The sequence below is a fragment of the Theobroma cacao genome, chromosome 5 (assembly GCF_000208745.1).
Source record: "Theobroma cacao cultivar B97-61/B2 chromosome 5, Criollo_cocoa_genome_V2, whole genome shotgun sequence".
Taxonomy (NCBI): Eukaryota; Viridiplantae; Streptophyta; class Magnoliopsida; order Malvales; family Malvaceae; genus Theobroma; species Theobroma cacao.
The window spans coordinates 4,328,575-4,347,910 of NC_030854.1; the positions used below are offsets into that span (position 1 = coordinate 4,328,575).

The 19,336-nt window shown below is 31.9% G+C and overlaps 2 protein-coding genes across 2 annotated transcripts; both read left to right on the plus strand.

Moving 5' to 3' along the window:
* LOC18598137 (cytochrome P450 76A1) lies at positions 1,604-3,313 on the plus strand. Its single transcript, XM_018120902.1, has 2 exons — positions 1,604-2,586; positions 2,678-3,313. The coding sequence occupies exons 1-2, from the start codon at positions 1,678-1,680 to the stop codon at positions 3,311-3,313; spliced, it is 1,545 nt and encodes a 514-aa protein (XP_017976391.1). The 5' UTR covers positions 1,604-1,677.
* Positions 11,706-13,657, plus strand: LOC108662117 (cytochrome P450 76A1-like). The gene is made up of 2 exons (XM_018121271.1): positions 11,706-12,620; positions 12,957-13,657. The coding sequence occupies exons 1-2, from the start codon at positions 11,706-11,708 to the stop codon at positions 13,566-13,568; spliced, it is 1,527 nt and encodes a 508-aa protein (XP_017976760.1). The 3' UTR covers positions 13,569-13,657.

Sequence of the window (19,336 nt, forward strand, 5' to 3'; positions counted from 1 at the left end):
ATTAGTCTCTATATTTTGATAAATGAGTAAATTTAATCTTTCTACATTAATTTGTAAAAATTAAATTTAAATATTTTCTAAAATTGACAATATTAGTTTAATTATTAACAATATTAATTTTTTTTATTATTTATACTAATATATTATTTTTTTACTAATGTGATATTAAATATGATCATTTGTTAATGATAATATGATATTTTATTTATTTATTTCACAACATTCTTTTCACCACTTTAAATTATAGAGTACAGAAATTTAATTTTTTTTCTATCTCATAACACTCTTTTCTTAAATCTTAGAAACTCATTTATATTTTTGATTTATTTCTATTCCGATACTGTTTAAAACCATTGATTCACATTGGATAATTTTATATCCACACTTATAAAATCCATATCAGTACTTGATCAGGTCATGTTAACACTATCATTACATCATTTATGACATATCACATCATGATAAGCATATCATCAAATTCAATATCACATTAATAAGAAAATACTACGTCAGCATAACGGAATGCTATATCAATATAGATAACAGAAAAATTTATATTAATATTATCACTTTTAAAAAAATATAGAAATTCAATTCTAACAAATTATTATACAGAGATTAAATTCACTATTTTGATAAAATACAAAAATTAATTACATAATTTGATCAATTTTCTATCGTCATTTTTATTTCACTTTAGACTTTAACCTTTTATATGACTGAAGCACTGATAGGATGGCTGCCATTCCTATACAAACTAAATCAAATATCACGAAATTAAGATCTACTTCTAATCAATTCAAACTTATTTTGTCCTATTAATTATTCCACCCTTCTGACATTTTTCATCATCTATGACTCGAATTATTTGTCTACATTTGATGATGTTAATGACTCATAAATTAAAAAATATATATGTAAATTATTTTTTTTTTGGAATTCTAGCAAATGCCTGTATATAGATGCAACTTTCAGTGGTTGATAACAAAATTGGAGGACCACGAACTAAAAAAGAAGTCACCATTAATGGAAAAACAAAGAAGTCATTATTAGCAAAATTTAAGGACCACAAATAAATTTATTATGTTTTTGTTTGTGCTTGGATGAATTGTCAGGGGGTTAATTACCTTGCAGCTTTTATCCTGCAGAGCAAGCAAGTTCTCTGATTGTAGCAGAAACAATATAAAGGCTAATTGATGCTAATTAAATCCTTAATTTAGAATCGAAGAGATTGAAAGTGTTGAGATGACTTGATACTCATCTTAATTTTGGTTAGCTGGGGAGTTTCTATCAAAGATATTTTCTAGTGTCGTCCTCATATCTTCTTCCTATGCTTCCTAGAAAAATTTTTGGGATTCGAATAAAATCTAAGAGCATAGTTTAGTGAAGAATTTTGGCTCTATTCCACGTACAGTTTCAGGGTGGGGAAGGTGGGGACGGGGGAAATCAAATTATAAACACAATACATACAAAGGAGAATAAAAAATGAACATGTTGATTGAATCTGTATCTTCATTCAAGATTTGGCTTATTGTATTACAACTTGAAAGAAAACTCCATACGTCTAATTCATATAAAATAGTGCATGATTTTGTCACGTAACTGTATCCACAAGCACTTATAAAAGGGAGCTTGCTCTAACCTGGGAAACCATTGTTATCTAAACTGGAAAAAAAAATGGAGTACGAAATTCTGGGGTTAAGTATAACCCTTTTATTATGGGTTGCATGGGCCATGGTGACAGGGCGGCACCGGCGTTTGGAAGAGCTAGGCCAGCTTCCACCAGGGCCAAGGTGGTGGCCTGTTGTTGGCAATATCTTCCAGTTAGGTTGGGCACCGCATGAATCGTTTGCTAAGTTGGCTCGTCAACATGGACCCATCATGACTCTATGGCTTGGCTCAATGAGCACCGTGGTCATCTCGTCCAACGAGGTGGCTCGTGAAATGTTCAAGAACCATGATGTGGTGCTTGCGGGGCGAAAAATTTATGAGGCAATGAAAGGAGATTTTGGCCATGAAGGGTCTCTTATTACATCTCAGTATGGTTCGCATTGGCGCATGTTAAGGCGCTTATGCACCACAGAGTTTTTCGTAACTAGCCGCCTTGATGCTATGCAGGGCGTACGAGAAAGGTGCGTAGATCGGATGGTGCAATTTGTTGAAGGTGCTGGTGCCAATGGTACTAATTCTGTTGATGTTGGGAGATTCTTTTTCTTGATGGCTTTTAATCTAATTGGAAACCTTATCTTTTCAAAAGATTTATTGGATACTAAATCGGAAAGGGGTGCAAAGTTTTTTTACCATGCAGGGAAAGTCATGGAGTTGGCTGGTAAGCCAAATGTTGCAGATTTCTTGCCATTTCTGAGATGTCTTGACCCGCAAGGTATAAGGAGGAAAACCCAATTCCATGTCCAACGAGCTTTTGAAATTGCAGGAGAATTCATCAAAGAAAGGATGGAAAGTATGGAAAATGGAGATTATAAAGGGAAAAGAAAAGACTTCTTGGATGTTCTTTTGGAATTTCGTGGTGATGGTGTTGAGGCGCCATCTAAGTTTTCTTCCAGAACCGTCAATGTCATTGTTTTCGTAAGTTGGCTCGTTCTATTTATTTTTTTGGCATTTTGCGGAATGAAACTTTTCTATATCAATCGTTTGACATTTTTGTACGGCATGCCAGGAGATGTTCACTGCAGGAACTGACACAACTACAAGCACTTTAGAGTGGGCAATGGCTGAGCTCCTACATAACCCTAAAACAATGAAAGTTGTCCAGGCTGAATTGAGGAGCACTTTAGACCCTGGTAAGAAGCTTGAAGAGAAGGACATCGAAAAGCTCCCATACCTTAAAGCAGTAATCAAAGAAACATTAAGACTTCATCCACCCCTCCCTTTCTTAGTCCCTCACATGGCCATGAACTCTTGCAAAATGTTGGGTTACCATATTCCCAAAGAAACACAAGTGTTGGTCAATGTTTGGGCCATTGGAAGAGATTCAACAACATGGCAAGAACCTCTGGAATTCAAACCAGAGAGATTCTTGGAAGCAAACACGGTGGATTACAAGGGACATCATTTTGAGTTTATACCATTCGGGTCTGGTCGTAGGATGTGTCCGGCTGTGCCTCTTGCATCTCGTCTGCTCCCAATGGCGCTAGGGTCGCTTTTACATTCCTTTGATTGGACTTTAGCTGATGGGCTAAAACCTGAAGACGTGGATATGACTGAGAGAATGGGTATATCACTAAGGAAATCTGTTCCCTTAAAGGCCGTACCAATTCCTCACAAAAGTCCTGTACGGATAGCCTCTGATTAAAATATTCTTCCTCGATGAAATTAACCAGCTGAAGAGAGAAAGGAAATCAAGGAAGTCAGGAGTATGGCTTTAGCAAGCAGAAGACATCCTTCAATCGGCCTTTCATACAAATTCGAGTAGTGTTTTTGTGTGTGTATATTGCTTGATCCTTTACCCAAAGAGAACAAAATCTTAAATCTTTACCTTTCACTAGAGGAATAATTCATATCGCTAAATCAAGTGGGAGTTGAGACTTTTGGATATTGTTAACTGTTTTAGCATTCTGTGAAGTACACAATTAAAAAGAATTAATGTTTCAGCTTCGCATGTGATGCAATTAGCTTGGAGTGGGAACATGAGAAAAGTTGCTTTTTATGTAAAAATCATAATTTTTTTGTTGTTGATATCGAATTAATTATGAACTAAAATTATAAAAAATAAACAATGCATGCATGCATGTTGTTATGAATATGCTCACCAATTAGATATATATACACTACCATGTTAATGCCTTCTTAATTAATTACTCTATGTAAGTTATATTTTGAAAGTTTTAAATTTATTGAATTTGGGTTGCTCATCAAAAATTAAATAATCTCTCTCCATCTTACAAATTGTAACCAGGGACAGACCGACGTAGAATAGAGTGGTGTCAAATGACATTACTAAAGTGTCAAAAATCCTTACTAATTATATTACTTATGTTAGAGTTTTATATAATTAATGATACTAATGAATTCACTAATTTTTTTTACAATTTTGTAAGAAGTAGGGTAAAAAACTTCAAATCAAAATACCTTTAGTTATAACACTACTCAAAAAAATTCTTACATGCACCTTTGATTGTAACCCTCTACTCACTATTCGATCTTGTTGACAAATGTGTTTTGTCTTTTCCTCCAACATTAATAACTTTATTTGTATTTCCCAATATTTGATTGGGGAGCACATCTCAATCCTATGCCATCATCACCTATATAAATTTATTGGAGCCTTTGCTTTCTAGGTAAACATTAAACTAAGCATGCATATGTAATGAAGATGATTTTGCAATATAAAACCAATATATATGTAGTACAATTCCTAGACGAAGCTGAAAATAATATTTGATTGCTATATATATAACTTGTTAAAGTTCAATGTAATTTCCGTGATTAATGTTATATATAGTCAAGGTTCAACGTGGACTGTCTGCCAATTGGTATTAATCTGAAATAGTAGCATATATGGATATCAACTTTGTTCAAGATTATTCATGTTAGCATTGGAATTTGGCTTTAATCCTTGCCTTTGGCTAATTCCACCAAGCTCCTTTTATTGTTTGCAAAACAAATGAAATTCAAAGGCCGCAAAGGAAAGAGTGAGCCAAAAGTAATATCTAGCTGCGGCTATTGCCAAGTCCAGATGCAGCTTATTGCATTTTAGAATTTGAAAATCTTAGTTGTCCACGTGCTTCGTGTACTTGGTTTTAGGATAAATTGACTTTCTAGATCATGTTCTACAATCAAATCCCTTAATTGATTAGCATATTGTCTTATCAAACCCTGACGGCTTAGCAAGTAACTTAAATGTTGAATAAATCTAATTATAAGATATAATTAATTGTTACTTTATCAAGATCAAGTAAGTTTAAGCTATTCTATAAAAAACAAAAAAAAAATATAAATAATGTAAGTCCATAATTCTGTATTGAGAAAATCTAACAACGTTTCTTATCCATTTATGTTTGGATGGAGAATGTATAAAATAGAAAGATGAAAAATTTCCCGAAAAAAGTGGATGAAAAAAAAAGAGACAAAGAGATTTGAGAATTTTTTTTACTCGTTTGAAAGAGAGAGAAGTATAGGAAATGAAACCATTTAGGAAAATTTAAATAAGTTTTTATATTTTTATTGTGTTCAATCAAATTTTTATAATTTTATTTTGAATCAAATAAACTATTGTATTTTCATTTTGAGCCAAATAAACTTTTAATGTCCATTTTCATTCTATGCTACGTGACACTGATATAGTATGTTAATATATTATAATTGATGATGATGTAGTATGTTGATATATTATAATTGATGATGACGTGATATGTTAATTTGATATGATATCATGATCATGTGACGTTTTTCTCCATCTACATCAATACTATGTTAGTGTCATGTAGATATAAAATAAGAAGTTGTATTTTGACTAATGACAATTATTCAATCATTAGTCATAACAAAAACTTATTTGACTTAAAATAAAATTACAGTAACTTGATTGAATGTAATAAAATAATCAAGATTTATTTGAATTTTCTTAAATATTTTAAAGAATAAAACGTTCAAATATTTCAAAACATATTTTTTTAAATTTTAAAATTTTTTAAACCATTAATATTTTTATTAAAATAGCAAGATTGGTCACAACCTTGATACATAAAATTGTAACACTCTCCATAATAGCATCAATCACCATAATACAAAATACATCATCATCATAAACACATCAAAATTAAAGATTCCTCAACTGCCAAGCACCACAAATTCAGCACCACCCCACCCACGTATCGTTCTTTTCCACACTTCTTTTTGCAAAAATGTCGACACACAGTATTGGTTAACTTCTCTAAATATATTTTGAAAAGTAAAGAAGACACTTCCAATAGCGTTACTATGTATCATATCAATTTGTTGATAAAATTTCCACCATTTCCAAAGTCTTTTAGAAGGATTAAATAACCGTTATATAGCCATAATTGACAACTCCGAGATTTGCTTCAACAATCTCGAGACACTTGGTTTTTTCTTGGCTGCCTACATTTATTCTTCAGACTTATTGATTCCTCTTCTCTTAATCTCTCCTCAATCTCCCTTAAGCAGCTTGATTTGTGGTTTTTAAACTGAGATAATAGATGTTCATTAATGGGCCCCTGCCACTTCCGGTGGAACCCGATTACTCTTTGATTCTTATTAAAACATGCTGGGTTTGTGATTTTTTAGGGTAATGGACACCTCGGGGTTGTTGTCATCACCCTCGAGCCCACAGACTGATTTTGATTCTTTTTCTTCTCCTTCGTTGTCCACTCTTTTCACCAACTTTTGCTTTTGGCTTTCTAGTGCCCCCTCTCACGTACGCTTCCATCACTTTTTCCTTAATTTCAGAAACACCGACCTCGTGTCGTGAATATTCCCTATTGTTTCCTTTGTACCGCTCTTCATAGCTAAGTTATCATTACTTGGCTTTTTCTCCAATATCAGTTTTTGCCATTTTGGAAGAGCTAACCACCTCAGCCTCGTCTTCAACTTCATTGCAAAAACAAGGGAATGAGAAAATGTTTTGGTCTTAAAGCTCTCACGTTCATTCTAGAGAATCAATTTATTTGAAAATACTCCATGAATGCCATAGGCTCCACATGAAAATCAGTAACTGTGTAGGTTATCATTGCGAATTTCCCCTTTGCTACTTGTACTCTGCTGCACATCCTTTCTCAACGCTCAGTTCTCCTTATTCCCTTGCTGTGTCATTTCTACACATCAAAGCTTGTGTGTAGGATATCTTAGAGTTCTAAGAAGTATTCTGCCTATTCACTCCACTTTCAGTTCCTCGTTTTCACTTTGAAAAAAAAAAATGCCCCTTGCTCATCTGTTCTTCTTTTCCTCCAGTAGGAGATTTGCTCCCAAATCTGGAGATGTTTACTCCCAACTTCTGGTTCAAGAACCATGTACCATTCAATCTTTCAACAACTTTGAAAGCATCTGTTTGAAACTCCTATCTAACAAATCCAAACTTTTTTCCATGCTTGAATCTTCTTTGAGCAATGAACACGTCTATCATCTTGCCAAAAGGTTGAAATACTGTTTTTAACCATTGCCAATGCACCTTTAGAGGAATGTTATTCACAAACCAGTTTTTATGTGACTTTCCTTTCATCCTCTTGCTCCACACCCTAAGACCAAATTGAACTTCATTTAACCCAAAAAATAAATCAAATTAAAAAAATTAGGACCAAAGCTGTAGTTGCTTTCAATTTGGTTTTATAGGTTAGGAGAATATAATTAAAATGGGATTGTGTGTTTGCTTTTGTCCATATTGTTGCTGACAAAATATATAATTGTCTGGTTTATTTGTATTAAATTTGAAATTTAAGGGTGGGATTTTTAATTTCGAGTTTGCACTTGGCAATAATCTTATCACACTTCTCTTGGTCATGTATGAGGTTACAATAAAAGTCATTTCTCGGATATCAAAGCTTGATCGTTGCATTTCTTAAATAATAAAGATTTTTTTTTTTGGAGTGAAATAATAAAGATTTTTAATGTTTAGAAAGTTCTATAATATAAGATTTGGGAATTTATATAATTGATTAAATATACGTGTTATTATATAATCAATCAAATGACGCCACTCAACTTTTCACTAAAAATATCAATTATGATCTAATGATAAATAACAAAACAAATCACTACATATGTTGTTTTTTTTCTTGCTGCTCAATCAAAATTACCTCATATATACATTTATGGAAGTTAAGTTATAATTTAATAAATATGAATAAATCTTTTCCTAATATTAATTATTTAATTAAAGTTTATTACCAAGTACTACCTCTATAAGTTATTCAGCGGCCAATTTAAATTTATTTATAAGGAGTTTAGAAATTATATATATAGCTTAATCTTTATCTTTGTGTGTGTGTGTGTGTGTTTTTTTGTTTTGTTTTTCTTTTTTTTTATGAGAGGTTTGACATGATAATTTATGATTTTGTCAAGTTATTTGATATAAAAAAGGTAATTCTTTTTCATGTCCTCGATTTCAACTTATTAGTCAATCAAATTTCAATTATAGATTTTCACTTAAAAATTAATTGAATCTAATTACATTTATAAGTAATTGGATATTGATTTTATCAAGTTTTTTATTAGTGATTTGTCATTGATATCAAATTAAATGTGCTTTTATCCTCATTTATAAATACATAATTTTTATTTTATTATTATTTATATTGTAGGTAAATTACTTTACAACTTGTATATAATTAATTGATGGTGTGTCTTAATAAATGATTAAATTTTGACTTATATCCACTACAACATTTTTCACCTATGGTTGCAAAAAAAATTGTAACTATAGGTGAAAAATATGCAGCCTTAAGTTAAGGTTGCACTTAAAAAAAGTGCAACCTTAGCGAATGTATGAAAAAATATAGCTGCACTTGTTTATGAGATTCAACATCAAAATTAAAGTGCAATTATATACTATATGACTGCAATATTAAATTATATGGTAACATATAAAATGTGCCACTAAAAAGTATAAGATAGAGACATATATAACTTTCTAATATGCAACAAGTTTTATGATAGAAACACATACTCACAAATCATAAGGTGCCTTTAAAATCAAATTGCAACAACTAATGCCTCAAAAATCAAATGCCTCAAAAACCATTTTCAACTTGGAACATCAACCCTCAAGGTCTTTACAATGTTTACAATATGGGGTTTCATTAAAAATGATCAACTAATTTTAGTAATCTCTCTCTTTCTCTCTTCATCTCTCCAATTCCTCTATGTACATATTTGTTTGTCCATTCTCCAACCTAATAAAACCATCTAACATTGCAGTTCTCAGCCTTCCTTACCTACAAAGATTAATTTGCAAGTAATTCATAATGTAATTAAAAAAAATTTATTTGTCCTCTTTCATATCTAACTCTCTTTTATAAGATAAGAGACAAAGCATACACACTGACCAATTAAAAAAAATTTATTTGTCCACTTTGATTTGAAAACAAAGCAAAAAAGTGAACAAAAAGGAACACAAAAAATTGGTAACGTTGTAAAAAGATTCATTATTTGTCCTCTTTCATATCTAACTCTCTTTTAGCATGGTACTATATGAGTTTTAGGTAATGCGTAGTTAACATTGGAGATTGGAAAGCACATTCTTGACAAGATGGATTAGGATGACAATATTTTGACCAGAACTATAAATTGCAATTTATTGACAGAATTGTTCTTGAAGAGAGTTAACCAAGCAAACTATGTAATAAACACATTGTAGTAGCATTCAAGTATACAAGAATCCTTCCCAGCATTAATTTCCACATGGAAGGGAAAAGAGAAAAAGGAAATAGAATCCTTATAACACTTAAGGGAACAATGGAGTCAAATGTATAACACTATGAACACTTGGTGCAGGTTTCAATAAATATTGACAACATGATGAAACTCCAAAAAACAAGATCATTATAAATTACAGGTAATATTAACAACATTTTGAACTAGATTTATTTACAAAAGGTGTCTTTATGTTAACATCTATGATAAGGCCTCCTATGAATCAAATATAACTTGAATGCGTGTTATCTTAATGATTCTAGAGTAACCATACTGGATATCCTATAAATCCTGCTGCACATAAAAGCCCCTAGCTCAAGGTTTTAAAATCCCATTGTCATCTACTTAAACATCTAGAATTGTTGCTATTCTAAAAAAAAAAAAACCAAAACTCCATTCATGTATAAATTATGCAACACTTCAAGACTTACAAGATTCATTAAGAGTAGCATTTGGAATCAATTCTTCCAGGGATCTTGTCAGGCTCATTTGTTTAAAGTTATGCCTTTATTCTTCAGAGAGAAGGTGAGGAACATTGACTTCCACCATTTAACCAAAATAAAATGACATCACAATGATAAACTCTTAAATCATAAATCTCATTTCTACAGTAAAAAGCAATGAAATGAAAATTTATTTCTCTTGAGATTGATAGCGACTCAAGCATCATTTTGCAATACAAGAAATCAACAATTAGAGTGATAAGGTCCATATTTATAAACTGAGAGAGAGAGAGAGAGAGAGAGAGAGAGAGAGAGAGAGAGAGAGAGAGAGAGAGACGTAGTAGTAGTAGTNAGAGAGAGAGAGAGAGAGGGCACATTTAGGAAGTAGCTTGTGCACTTGATGTAATAGAGAAAGTACCTAAATATAGCATATTATTGATGTTGTGTCATGCTAGTTCCAGAATATTATGGAACACCCATGTATCCAACCACTAGATCATGTGTGAGTTAAGAGAGAAAAAAAAATGATTATTCTAAAATTGAGTTGTATCAGCAACAAAGTGCAAGAAAACTTCCTTTGAGCTTCAATGATCAAATATTAACCTGGCAAGATCCAACATGGATACTAACTAAATACATGTAGTGAAGGGAGCTTCAATTGTGAAACCGAAAAGAACCGAAAGCGTCTCTTAAAAGAGAAACAAAGCAGAGCAGAGAAAATGAAGGTTCAAAAAAATAAATTTTTGAAAGCAGTGGAGCACTTAAATTAACACGGAAGCCATAAAACTTATGTTTTCAAGTTATTTATTTTTGTCATAATAGACTTGAGAGTATTTTTTTTAATTAAAATAAAAAAAAGAGATATTAGATTTTTTATGAATTGTATAAGAAAAAATGTATTTAAATCTTAAATTTAAATATTGTAATAAAATATTTAGATACAAAAATAAACGTGCATCTAAAGTTGTGTGATTAAAAGTCATTTATGTTGTAGGGATCATATATATATATAAATTTATTGAGCAATTATTGGTTGCTGAGAAATACATCAAAGTTCACATATTTTCTTCTTTTTACTTTATGATCTTAAAATTTATTTATCAAATTTTAAGTTATACTATATTCTTTTCTATTAAGAAACTTTTATATCAGACATAAAATTTATTTAATTTTAATTTTAATTTTTTCATGAAAATATGTCTATTCTTACTTTCATATATTTGATAAACTTATACTTTAAGTGTTAAATATTTGAGAATTGGTCAAATCATGATCTAAAAATTTATTATTTTTATGATTATAATTATGACATTCAAATACTAAATCTTTCTTGTGACGCAAGGCAAAACTACTCTTAAAAAATTGTAAAGGTTTAATGATTATTAATCTTAAGCTTTCTTCTTCTTTGTTTTTTACACGAAATTATATATACAAGTAAAAGTTACAATTATAATTAAATATTATTAAATTGAATAGATAAAATAAATTAAATAAACAAATCAACAGACAAAATATAGTATATATAACCAAATAATTAATTCTGACACAAAATTAGATGAAATCTATTTATACATGATGGAATAATTTGAAATTAAGACTTAAAAATTTCAAAACATTTTTTGTGTCATTGAAAAAATGGCTTGTTCATTGGCACTAAAACTTAAAAAATGAAGAACGTAATGAGCTAATGTATAGGAGGTTCGTATACAGGTTGCTCTTTAGATTTCAAAGTGCAACTAAAATAACGCAAAAAGAGGACGAATTTTCTACGTTATCAATTGTAGCCAGCGTAGGCTAGCTGTCTACTAGTACGCTATAAATTACGGGACCTCCATCAACAAAGAAACCAAAATAATTTAGCTAACCCAACCAGGAATGGACTATGAAATTTTAGGGCTCCTTGCATTTGCAGCATTTTTCGCAGGGGTTGCATGGGCAAGCGTGCGTAGGCATTTCCAAGAGCCAGGGCAGCTTCCACCCGGGCCAAGAAGGTGGCCAGTGGCTGGCAATATTTTCCAGTTAAGTTGGCGGGAACCACCACATCTATCTATCACTAAATTGGCATGTCAACATGGACCGATCACGACACTGTGGCTCGGCTCAATGTGCACTGTGGTCATCTCATCCGGAGAAGTGGCTCGCGAGATGTTCAAGAACCATGATGTGGTGCTTGCAGGGCGCAAAATTTACGAGTCCATGAAAGGGAATTACGGCAATGAAGGGTCTATTATTACATCTCAATATGGTTCACATTGGCGCATGTTGAGGCGTTTATGCACCATGGAATTCTTCGTCAGTAGCCGTCTTGATGCTATGAAAGGCGTACGAAGTAAGTGTGTAGACCAAATGGTGGAATTCATACAAAATGCTAGTGCTTTTGGAACCAATGCCATCGATATTGGGAGATTCTTTTTGTTATTGACTTTTAATCTCATTGGAAATCTCTTGTTTTCCTATGATTTATTGGATCCGAAATCGGAGAGAGGTGCAAACTTGTTATACCATACAGGTAAGGTCATAGAGTTCGCTGGTACGCCAAATGTAGCAGACTTCTTTCCAATTTTAAAAAGGTTTGACCCACAGGGTATTAGACGTAAAGCACAGTTTCATATTGAACATGCGTTTCGAATTGTGAGAGAGTTCATCGAGGAAAGGACGGAAACTACGGAAAATGGATATAATGGAGGGAAGACGAGAAAAGATTACTTGGACGTGCTTTTGGAGTTTGATGGTGATGATATAGGGAAGCCATCTAGGTTTTCTTCCACAACCATCAATGTCATTGTTCTTGTAAGTTATATTATCGTTTCTTTTCTATAGCAAGCACGCATATGAATGCGACGATACAATCTTCATGATATTCACCCACATAATTCAACACCATTTCAAACCAAAGCAACAAAAATATTGTGTCCTTTCACCACTATCCGTATCCGAAACAACAAAGTAAATTGTTCAACTTTTTATTTTGGGCGTATCTAGCTGTATCCAACGCAGGATACGTGAGCGTTAGAGCCGTGTCGTGCTTCATAGTCTCTTTTCTATCAAGTTTCCGATAAACTAATTTTCAATCTTCTACTGAAATGCAAGACCTAACTTAGTTTGCTTGTTTCATATGTATATCAGGAGATGTTTACGGCAGGGACTGATACAACCGCAGGCACTTTAGAGTGGGCTATGGCCGAGCTTTTACACAACCCACCAATACTCAAGAAACTCCAAGCTGAATTGAGAAGTACTATAGGCTCCGGAAGGAAGCTTGAAGAAAAGGACATTGAAAACCTCCCGTACCTTAATTCAGTCATCAAGGAAACATTAAGACTTCACCCACCACTCCCTTTCTTAGTCCCTCACATGGCTATGAACTCTTGCAAAATGTTGGGCTACAAAATTCCCAAAGAAACACAGATTCTTGTGAATGTTTGGGCAATAGGACAAGACCCCAATACGTGGGATGATCCATTAGAGTTCAAGCCAGAAAGGTTCCTGGAACTGAACAATATGGACTATAAAGGACAACATTTTGAGTTCATACCGTTTGGGTCTGGTCGGAGGATGTGTCCTGCAGTGTCTCTTGCCTCTCGTGTGCTGCCTTTGGCGTTGGGTACGCTGCTACATTCATTTGATTGGATCCTGGCAGGTGGGCTTAAGCCTGAGGACATGGACATGACTGGGCGGATGGCGATGACGCTTAGGAAATCCGTTCCCTTGAACGTTATTGCGTTACCTTACAAGTGACATGGACTATGCCTATCTCAGGAAACGTTCATAAATCATACCAATTAATAGCATTTGATTGTTTTACGTATCTTTTTGTAATATTTCTATAAAAAGCTACTTAGACCTTTGGATTTATTTCCATTTTTTGTGATTTTTTCGTATTTCAACAATTACAACTTACAAACACAGTACCATTATGAAGTATAATATGAGTAAAAACAAATATTTTATAGTAAGCATTTCATTTTGAAATTAAGTTTATATAGGTACATACAAACAAATTGTGTTCATTTTAAAAATTTATTCACTTCTTCTTTCATAAAATTAAGATGGCATTTGGTATGAGGAAATTGTATTAATTTTCTCATAATTTAATTAAAGAGAAGAACTTTGCTTCATTTGGTACGTTAAGTTGCTGAGATTGTAACTTTGTTTGGGTATGGGATTGCCAACATGTGGGAGGAAAGGTGACTCCTTGGATTAGAGGGAATGTTAATTTTCCATGATTGAGGCTGTAAAGGGGGTTCTTGTGATAGGGAGATAAAGTGTTGTAGATAAGTAAAAGAGATGTATCGGAAGCGATAGAAAGAAAAATTAGAACAATTCCTGAAATACTAAATGTTGTGATAGATGGAAGAAAATATATGAATAGTAGAGTAATGATTGAAGATAAGTAAATAATAGGTGAGAGGTAGAATACCTATATTGGCAAAATAGTACACCAAGACTGAGAGTAGGTACATAATAAGCGAATGGTAGAGTGAAGCTGAGAAACACTAAGTAGAAGATGGGTAGAGAGAGAATTTAGAGAGACAAGCTTTGAGTCAGAATGTATTAGCTTCCAAGAAGAGAAGCCCCCCTTGAATGAATTGTGAAGGCTCTATATATAATGTTAGAAATAACGGTTACTTAAAAATAAGTTTTAATGCACATAATAAATAACGTTATTAAGGACTTTAATATTAGGTGATTGTTGTTCACTGTTAATACTGGGTAATGATTGGAAATTCATTATGTGACTATTGAAGTAATGGATTTTATGATTGTTAATAATATAATAAGATTTATTCTTGAGTAGTAGGTAAATTAAAGAGGTATATAGGAAAAGCTATAAGGGAACAAATTAAAAAAAAATACGTAACCATATACAAGAAAAGAAACTGTACGTGAACATGTACAATAGAAGAAGAAACTATATGTGAACATGTACAAAGGAAGAAAGTGTATATGAATAGGTACACGAGATTAAAGTAATTTATAAATCCTATCATTTATTCCGAGTTACTTTCACTTGCTATTCGTATGAAGTAGTGCTTCACTTGTTTTAATTATTCTATGTGAAGTAACAATTTACTTATTTAAATTGTTCTGTGTAAAATGGTGTTTTATTTGTTTTAGTTGTTTTACGTAAAATAATATTTCAATTGTAATAATTGTTCTCATCGCTATCTATATAATATTAAATTATAAAATAATTTTTTTAAAAATAAATATTAATTAAAATCAACTATCTATTAAGAATGCAAAATGAGACCAAAATGGACAATCCTCATTTGGCTGAGACACGCTATTTGAATCTAGGGATGGGTGCAATGAAAAAAGAGAAAGAAAAAAGAAAGAAAAAAGGAGAATAGCTTGTCGTTCCGACGATGGGTCAAGGAGGAAGGAGAGAATAAAAGAAAAGAAAAAGAAAAAGAGTCTGTCATTCTGAATGGGTGCAGTGCAGGAAGGAACGATAGAAAAAAAATGAAAAGAAAGTGGAGTGGGTTCAGGGTGGAACCAGAGAAAAAACGAAAAGAAATAAAAGAAACTGAAGAAGAAAGAGAAAGAAAATGGAGTGGGTTCAAACCCCAAGGATGGCAAATGTGTCATAAAATTAATTTTTTTATTGAATAAATTAAAAATAATTAAATACATTAGACATGTTTACTTATTGTATAATTGATAAAATCATATATAAATTTTAAAATGACAATTGATCATATAAATAAGTAATTAATATTAATTGATTAATTATTTTAAATTAATTTAATTAATTAACTAATATAGTTATAAACTAATTTAATTTTAAGACTTAATTAATTTAATTATAAAAGCATGCTAATGTATTAAATTTGCATTTTGATATATAAAAGTAATTTTAAAAATTTATGTCACGTTATTAATAAAATACTTGTAAACTAAACATGATAATATTATTTTTTTAAAATTTTAAAATTATTTTCCCAACAATCACCTTTAGCAATAACTTTCCCATTAATGTACCATATATCACCTAGGTGTTTGTTTTTAAATGGCAATAGAAAACATTAATGAGGAAATAACTAATAATTAGGACGAGATACCCCTTTTTTAAATACACATGCAAATTTAGGTGTGGATTGACTTTAACTAGAAATTTCGAAGAGTTTTCTTTTATGTTCTCCACTAATTTATTGTATGGATTTTTAAATGGATCCTAATTACCACTATTTTTGCCTTTTTTTTAAGAAAAGAGAATTCATTGCATGAAGGAAATAAGGTATCGTAGTATAGTAGAGAAAACAAAAGGCAAAAATATAGAAGAAAACAAGCAAAGTTTCAATAGCCGCCTTTCAAAAAAAAAAAAAAAATCTTAATAGGCAAGCAAAAAATCACTAATCCTATACTGTCAAGTAATAAGATTAATATTTCTGCCAACACCTTACTTTACAAGAGAGTTTGCCAAATGGTGTTTTTTATTTTGCTCAATCAAATTGTGATTTTATTAAGTAAAAAATCTTGACATAATGCTCAAATAAGTCTCTAAACTATTTAAGAAAATTCAAATAAATCTTTATTCTTTTGTTACGTTCAATTAAGCCCTTATGACTAATGATTGACTAATTGTCATCAGTTAAAATACCCATTGTCATTTTATATTCACATGAGACATAACATTGATATGGAGGGTGAAAAATATCACATGGTCATGTTATCATATCAAATTAACATGTCACATCATTATCAATTATGATATATCAATCATGCCACATTATCAACAATTATTATAAGTTAACATGCCACGTAAGTGCTACACAGTATAGAATGACAAATGACATTTTGATTAAGTTAATTGTTAGTCATAAGAGCTTATTTGACTTAAAATAAAAAAATAAAGACTTATTTGACTCAAAATAAAAGTAAAAGGGCTTGATTGAACGAAGTAAAAGTATAAAGACTTAATTGAATTTTCTTGAATAGTTTAGAAACTTTTGTAGATATTATGCTAAATGTCTTTAACAAACTCACATCCTTGGCCATTGTGTGAAGGTGACACCCACCCCAGACATCTCACAAGAAAGACTACAACAAACAACCTTAATCTTTAATTACAATAGTTAAGACCATAAAGAAACCTAACACAAACCCCAACCCAAAACACCCATTAGATAGAGTAGTTAACAAGCATAATTCAACACAATATAATAGAATCACCTGTTCAGATGATACCCAAGCAACCTCGTCATTGCCAAAATTCAAGGACTTGTTGAGGTTGAGCTTTTATTTTGTTTATCTTTTCTTTTTAGTGCTGAGATTCACAAATTCTTCAATGATGCTCAAATCTTCACTTATATGCTCGTTGTAGGCACCCCATTTTGTCTGGGGTGTTTGGTTGTCAATCCCAATTTCTTACCCACTAACCACATAGCTTCTGTTTTTCTTCTCATTGCATCATTCTTGCTCTCAAAATCCCCATAAGGATTCATTTACAATTGCCTCCCCTTTGTCAAGACTACATCCCTTGATTGCTTTCTTTCATTTTTTCTTAAATTTTTTCTTCTTTTTTGTTAATTTTCGCATAAACTTTTCCGTCGGTTCTTCATAATGCTTCCATTTTTTGACTTTCTTGGATGAAGAAGCTTTATTTTTTTAGCTTGATTACCTTCAAATTAATAAAGTGATGTTATTTATAAACCTTCTAAATCAAAATCAGGTCTTAGAATTATTATTTTTCTTTTGAAAAGTAAAAGGTAGATATTATATATGACCAAAAGGTCAAGAGACCTACAAGGTCAAAGAAACACACAGTTTAGCTAGGCAGACTCAAAGCAAATTTCCACTGTAGCAAAAACCAGTTATAAGGATTCACGTTAATAGTAGTGGAGGGAAGCATAGACAACAACCAAAAACAAGACAAAAATTAAAACTAGCTTAACCAAAACATGGTGCATAAACCATTCCTGGACTTCTCTGTGCTGCAAGTAGGCCAAAAGAAAAAAAAGGTTATGTGTTGTTGCCTATTACCAAAGAGTCACAAACCAACCAAGCATAAACAAAAATAAAGCGTAGTTACAAGGGGAAAATGTGAAATGACTAAAAGCCAATGTACCAACTCTCGATACAAAGAATGGAGACGAGTTTGAAATAAGGAAACCATTAGAAACAAGCTGACAAGATGATAAAAGACACTTCAGTCTGATAGATCCACTAAAAAAACAATCAACTAACCCCAGCTTTAACTAGATGTCAGCAATTATATTAGCTTCCCTATGAATATGGACCACCTAACAACCTATCACTTTTTCAACTTGTTAGTAACATTGGTTGTAAACCATTGGACTTCTATCAGGTTATTACACCAATTCACCATATTAATCAAATTGCTCTATATCAACAGAGCATGAGGAGAATTCCATATAAAATTTGAAAAAATAATAAAGTTTTTCGAATGGCAAGAATCAAGCATAATTAAAGTCAGCAATGCCAATTGACTTTGAGAATGTACTTAAAATCTTACACGTATCGTCGTGAAAAACTCCAATTCCCAAGGCTTGAACCCTCCACATTGAATTTTAGCCATCTAGGTAAGAACTGACTCAAAACTAGGTTTTGTTCTTATAGATTTTGTGTCATCCTTTTAGTCTTGAGTTACATTATGTTTTTATTTGACAAAAATTATATATTATCTTGAACTTAATGTCAAGTATTTGAAATTATCTCAAATATATTTTTTAATCTCCTAAGATCACATAATTGTTTGAAAATCCATACATCATTATAAAATATCATAAAAGCTTTCAAACAATTCATATTCAATTAAGGAAATAAAGAGTAAACATGCCTTGAATTATTATTTGATTGTAGGAACAAGGCAAGGAATAAATAGCTAAAGAGAGGCACAAAAAAGCTAAGGAAACCTCAAGACACAAGTCAGGAGTCGACCCTAGAAAAGCTCAAGTTGATCCAAAGGAAGAAAGAGTGTAAAACTTGAAGAATATAATGTCATAGTGAACCTTGGAGTGCCTATAGTCGACCCTATTCCAGAAAGCTCAAGAAAATGAAACATTTAACAGACATAGTTGACCTAGCTCAAGCATGGTCGACCTTGACGAGTCAAAAGTGTGAGAAAGAGGACTTTACACAAACATAGTTGACTTTGGTAAAGGTGTAGTTAACTACCACAGCCCAGACTTGCAAAAATCATGCTTTTAAGAGTTGGATCGAATAGAGGAAGGTTATACTCGACTATAAATGCACTGGCTGTAAAGAACAAAGTAGGTTTCGTAATTGGTGAAATTAAAAAATCGAATGTCAATTCTCAAGATTTCTAGTCATGGGTTCAATGCAACGTTATTGTGTTGTCTTAGCTTACGAACGCATTTGATAGAGAGTTACAAAATGAAGCAACACATGAAGAGACAACTAGCGAAGTATGGGCGGATTTAGAGGAGCGATTTACTCAAGGAATCGTCCCTAGGGTCTACGAACTGAGGTGATCAATCGCTCTTCTACAACAAGAGAAAGTTCCCATATCAACCTATTAT

Excerpts from the sequence above, each read along its gene's own strand:
- LOC18598137 (XM_018120902.1), top strand. The coding sequence starts at position 1,678 with ATGGAGTACGAAATTCTGGGGTTAAGTATAACCCTTTTATTATGGGTT. Across the intron at positions 2,587-2,677 it reads CCGTCAATGTCATTGTTTTC|GAGATGTTCACTGCAGGAAC; the intron begins GTAAGTTGGCTC and ends ACGGCATGCCAG.
- LOC108662117 (XM_018121271.1), top strand. The coding sequence starts at position 11,706 with ATGGACTATGAAATTTTAGGGCTCCTTGCATTTGCAGCATTTTTCGCA. Across the intron at positions 12,621-12,956 it reads CCATCAATGTCATTGTTCTT|GAGATGTTTACGGCAGGGAC; the intron begins GTAAGTTATATT and ends TATGTATATCAG.